The sequence below is a fragment of the Perognathus longimembris genome, chromosome 4, assembly GCF_023159225.1.
Source record: "Perognathus longimembris pacificus isolate PPM17 chromosome 4, ASM2315922v1, whole genome shotgun sequence".
Taxonomy (NCBI): domain Eukaryota; kingdom Metazoa; phylum Chordata; class Mammalia; order Rodentia; family Heteromyidae; genus Perognathus; species Perognathus longimembris.
The window spans coordinates 27355839-27361838 of NC_063164.1; the positions used below are offsets into that span (position 1 = coordinate 27355839).

Sequence of the window (6000 nt, forward strand, 5' to 3'; positions counted from 1 at the left end):
ATTACTTCTTTCTGTGCACAATTATCACAGAGGATATCACTTGCTGGCAACTGAGCTAAAGATAAAGTCTTTAATTATTTTGCTTTGCAGATAGGACATTTTATTAAACACCAATCACTTTGCTGCCTTCTGTACTTCTCTGGGAAAATAAAGCACTGAGGTTATTGAAGCAGTACTAAAATCAGTCATGTCCAAACTGGATGATATGACAGTTTAGTTGTTAAGGTTGATGGGGGAAATATGAAAAGAAATATTCTTGTGGAAAACTGAGTAGCTTCTGTCCTGATTTTGGTCTTCATACTATATGACCAGTTTGCTAAAAAATAACTAATGTTCACTGGAAAACATATGACCAATGTCATATGTATTGTCTCCACATTTCTTCAACAAGTAATTTCCATTTCAGAGCCTTCAGTTCCAAGACGGACTCATATTCTAAAATCTAACAAGACTTTTTCTTGTGGATCTCAGTTATATAAGTACCCAAGTCTCAAAGAAAACATGTAACCTTTGCAACGGAATTATCAGGCTGAAAGTCTTCTTGCTCGTCTTAAATTTTATTTCTTTAAATTATCCATTCAGGTCTGGCTACAGCCTTACTCAAATTGTGAAGAGTCAGGTTAGGCATAATCTTCAGCAAATATGTATTTTCAGCTGTGTTGTGAATCAATAAGCTAAATTTATTAAATAAATGGAAATGAAGGCTGGGAATATGGCCTAGTGGTAAAAGTGCTCACCTCATAAATAAATGGAAATGAGAAACCATTCTTCATACACACATTCACAATCTCAACACAGGCATAGCAGTAGTTTCTCATGATTCTACAAAGGACATTGACACAGAAACTTTACTTATGGATAATTTCTTCATGGAGGGTAAACAGAGAAAAACAAAAAAACACATAAAAAAAGCTTTGCACCATTTGGTTAGAAATGAATGGTACACTTTTGTATGTTGCAATTATTTTACTTCTCATAACCTTTCTTACTGAAAGAGGCATTTCAAAAGTATACCCTCTACCTCTATTCTTTCCTGCTTCATTAATGTACACTAAGCACCAAATCCTGAATGTTAGTAAGAAAGCAAGTTTTCATTTGAAAAGTAAATGTATCTCAAAATAGGAAGCAAGTGTTCCACATATGTGAACTCTCTGACTGATGGGGTTTTTGTTGTTGTTGTTGTTTTCCAGTTCTGGGGCTTGAACTCAGGGCCTGAGCACTGTCCCTGGCTTCTTTTTGCTCAAGGCTAGCACTCAACCTCTTGAGCCACAACGCTACTTTGGGCTTTTTTTTTTCTTCTGCTTTTGTGGTGCTAAGGAATCAAACCAGGGCTTCATGCATGCTAGGCAAGCACTCTACCACTAAGCCACATTCCCAGCCCTCTGACTGTTTGTTTTTTTAAGCTATGCCCTTCTTAATAAATGTCCTAAAGGGGAAAATACAAAGCTTTGAGTACTACCAAGGGAATCTTTAAAGGGGAGTGAATGAGTTGATGACAGATGGCTGTTCATAAGGCACATCAGAAAAGCATTTGGTGTACAATTACCAATGTTAAGTAGTTTTTAGTCAAGGTGAGGCCATCTAATAAATTGACACAGTTTAAATATCCTTAAAAATAAATGTTAAAGAGTCTTTAAACAGGTAACTACAAATATCTTCAAAATGAATCTCAAAGTTTCTTCTGGAACGATATTAGTAGTTTTAAATGCTTGGTTCCAGAAACCATTTTACCAACTGATGTCTTTCTTTCTATCAACACCCTTTATAAATAAGATGAACAATTTATGCTCGCTACCATGTCAGACAACAAACTCTGCATGTGTGCATGCAGGCTGGAAAGTGATATTCTTTGGAGGCACACAGATGATGTTGAAGAACACCAATGGATAATGCCCTCCCTGCCCATTCAAATCAATGGGAACAAAATGAGAGATGCTGGCTCTGAGATGTACCTCTCTCTCTCTCTCAGAGAAAACCATCTATCATTATTTAAACAAGTCCATTGTATAAGCCAGATCTTTTTATCTATACAGAACAAGTTGGATAAACATATCACTCCAACTCACCCAAGTAACAAGGTTTTTCTGTTAGGAATTGACTTTCCAAAGATCATTTTAACTCTGGATACATGTGGCCATATGAAATGGAAAGTTGCATCATACTAAGTCAGACGACCTGCCAGTGAAGGGCACAGGCTCTTGAGTCAGACAAAGGTGATTTGCAATCTGCCACCAACAACTGGGACCTGTGTTTTCTTCGGTAACTTGCTTAACATTCCTGATTCTTACTCCTCCATCTCTTCATCTGCAATGGGGTTTAAAGTACTACCTCATTTCACTTAACTGTAACTACTATCATTTCATTTTTATCTTCACAATGGCCTTGAGATGATGAGAACTGAAGGAAGTTTAAGTTTTAGAGAGTTGAAAAGTAGCCTAAACCCAACTAGTTTCTTCAAAAACCACATTGCACCTACAAGCACCCAGCAGCTGAGTATCTGGGAGAAAGCAGAAGATAAAGTCAAAATTCACCATATGTTTTTAGGGAAACAGTGAGGCATCCAAAAATTTCCTTGTGAGAACTGAGTGATACTCAAAATAAGCACTCTACACTTACTATATTGCTTGTCAGCATTGCTGGGAACTTAGAGGATTTTAATCAAAGTGAACAGATTTTTAGCCAATAGGAAGAAGAAACTAATTTGTTAGTATTTGTGTTATACTAGTGTCTATAGTAACTCCAGGGTTCTTTTTGACACTCCTTCAATTCAGCAGATGTTATACTAACACAGATCTTTCTAGCCAATGATAGAAGGAACAAAGCATTTCCCATGGATTATTTCACTTTATCCTCACAATGACCTTGAAACAGCATTTGTTTTCATTCCCATTTTTCAAATAAGGAAACAGAAGTTTAGCAAGTTTTAAATGTAGCCTACGCTCAATTAGTAAGAGTTGTGGTAGGAACCCAGACAATCCAAATTCAAAGCTCTCAGAGCTAACACACTTACATTGCTAAATTAATATGTGTATATATATGTATATATATACTTGTACAAGAGTTTTAAATTCTTAGAACATTATTCACTAATACCTGAACAAGATCTTATTTATTTCCAAAGATGCTTTGCTCAAATGCTGTGCTGTAGTCTTGAGAATCAGTGAGTTTCTAAGTGAATAGGCTGCTGTATTACAACAGAACCACATTTCAAATGCAACGTTCACCCATTATATGAATTATAAAAGAAATTTAAATAAAGTAACCATACAAAATACAAGTTTAAGAGGAAAAAGGGAATCAACATTGTTTACCTGTTACTTGGATTGAGGGGAAGAAGTTGAGAGCCAGGAGCAGCAGCCTGAGCATCATTGTCCTCAAGGAGGCCAGGTTTCTCAGCGGAATGCAGGGTGCGCAATGCTGCAGGCACACCTGCCAAGGCCTCAGAAGCCTCCAACTTACTTCCCTTCGGGCACATGATCAAGGCACTCAAACCACAAGACATCATGACTTTCACACAGGATATTACATTGTTTTGATGACTTTAGACTTTTGTCTCTTCTTTTACCAGAAAGTCTTTTCTTATCACTGAAAGAGTGTTGGTCACTCTAGAATGGACTTGTGAGTTATTCTATAGGGATGGATTCTACTGTTGAGAAAAATCCATCGGAGACTTAAGAGTAGACAAGCAAGGGGCTGGGGATATGGCCTAGTGGCAAGAGAGCTTGCCTCATATACATGAGACCCTGGGTTCAATTCCCCAGCACCACATATACAGAAAACGGCCAGAAGTGGCGCTGTAGCTCAAGTGGCAGAGTGCTAGCCTTGAGCAAAAGGAAGCCAGGGACAGTGCTCAGGCCCTGAGTTCAAGGCCCAGGACTGGCCAAAAAAAAAAAAAAAAGAGTAGACAAGCAAGTGTTTGTAAAGAAAGAAGAGCGTTTCTTTACAAAGAGAGATTTTCATAGTACAGGGATAAACTATGTTTTAAAAAGTAGGGAGAATGATATTGAGGAATTGGGAGATTGTCTGCTAAGTGTTAACAGGAGTTATGTAGGCGGATCATGAGATAGCCCTATGAGACATTTAATACACAGTGCCTAGGCTATGCCAAGTGCCCCCCAACTCACTTATGGGAAATTTGCAAAACACATTTCGCAGGTGAGCATCCAGCCAGCTTAATGTCTGTAGGAATTTCCCTAAGCAAAGAAAAGGTCAAAAACTTGAAAGGCGGTGGCTGGGGATATGGCCTAGTGGCTAGAGTGCCTGCCTCGTATTCATGAGGCCCTGGGTTCAATTCCCCAGCACCACATATACAGAAAACGGCCAGAAGCGGCGCTGTGGCTCAAGTGGCAGAGTGCTAGCCTTGAGCGGGAAGAAGCCAGGGACAGTGCTCAGGCCCTGAGTCCAAGCCCCAGGACTGGCCACACACACACAAAAAAAACCTTGAAAGGCGGGCCGGGAATATGGCCCAGTGGCAAGAGTGCTTGCCTCCTACACATGAAGCTCTGGGTTCGATTCCCCAGCACCACATATATGGAAAACGGCCAGAAGGGGCGCTGTGGCTCAGGTGGCAGAGTGCTAGCCTTGAGTGGGAAGAAGCCAGGGAAGGTGCTCAGGCCCTGAGTCCAAGGCCCAGGACTGGCCAAAAAAAAACAAAAAAACAAAACAAAAAAAAAAACTTGAAAGGCAAGCCTATGGCTGAGTATCCACAGTAGTAAAACCTCTGACCTTTTCAGATAGTCTATAGATATTATGTGCCAGGCACCCACATTGAGCCAATTGATCTTTCAGCAAGATAATTAACGTGAAAATATAGTTGACTTACAATAATTATTGGTCACCCCTCTTGTCTGGCAACAAAAAATTAAGTTATATATAATTAAAAAAAAAAACTGCCGGGTGCTCATGGCCCATGCCTATAATACTAAATACTCAGGAGGCTCAGATCTGAGGATCATGGTTTGAAGTCAACCCTGAAAGGAAAGTCCAATTAACCACTGAAAACCAGAAGTGAAGCTGGTTGAGCACTAACCTTGAGCAAAAAAGTTCAAGGTCAATGCCCAGGTTCTGAGTTCAAGCCCCATGACCTCCACCACCAACAACAACAATAAACATATCTAATGCCCTTAAGAAGACAGAATAGCAGCCAAAGTTCCGTGATACCTTTTACTGTCTCTGTCTCTCAAGAAATCACACAAAGTTATATAAAAGGCAATAAAACAAAGGGAATCAACAGGTTTGTGTTTGTTTGCTTATTTGTTTATTTGATTATTTCATTTTTGAGGCCGGATCTTGCTATGTATTTTATGCTAGTCTCAAACTCATTATTCTACCTCAGCATTCTAAATTCGAAGATTATGGATGTGTCTCATCATGCCAGTTCTACTTTAATGTAACCAATATTTTTATATTTCACTTATGAATACATAAAGATCATATGGTATCTGTTTTTCTTGTTTTGCTTTGTTTTGTTTTATTTCTTTTTGCCAGTCCTGGGGCTTAAACTCAGGGCCTGAGCACTGTCCCTGGCTTCTTTATGCTCAAGGCTAGAACTCTGCTACTTGAGCCACAACGCCACTTCCAGCTTTTTCTGTATATGTGATGCTGAGGAATTGAACCCAGGGCTTCATGTATATGAGGCGAGCAATTTACCACTAGGCCATATTCCCAGTTGGTATCTGTTTTTCTAAGCCTGGTTTACTTCACTTAGTGATCTCTAGTTCTACCCATATCATCATGAATGACAGAATTTTATTTTATTTTAATTGTTGAATATATTTATACCAAGTTTTCTTTCTCTATTCACCAGCTGATGAACTATAAGTGGTTTCCATTTCATAGCTACTGTGAATGGTGCTACACTTGAACATGGAGAACAGATGTATCTTCAACATACTCATTTTATTTTCTTTGGATATATACTCAGTGTTGAGATTACAAAATCATATGGTGGTCCAGTTTTTAATGGGTTGAAGACCCTCCACACTATTTTTCATAATAGCT

The 6000-nt window shown here is 38.9% G+C and overlaps 1 protein-coding gene across 2 annotated transcripts in view; it reads right to left on the reverse strand.

The window, feature by feature from the left end:
* The window catches only part of Cd28 (CD28 molecule), a 43720-nt gene extending 40286 nt beyond the window's left edge, over positions 1-3434 (reverse strand). For both annotated transcript variants that reach the window (XR_007210729.1, XM_048344906.1), the window contains exon 1: positions 3312-3434. Coding sequence is in view for 1 of the 2 variants with exons in the window: in XM_048344906.1 (XP_048200863.1) it covers positions 3312-3369 (58 nt within the window). In the remaining variant the exon portion in view is untranslated. The remainder of the gene's footprint in view (positions 1-3311) is intronic.
* Positions 3435-6000: the final 2566 nt, after the last annotated feature.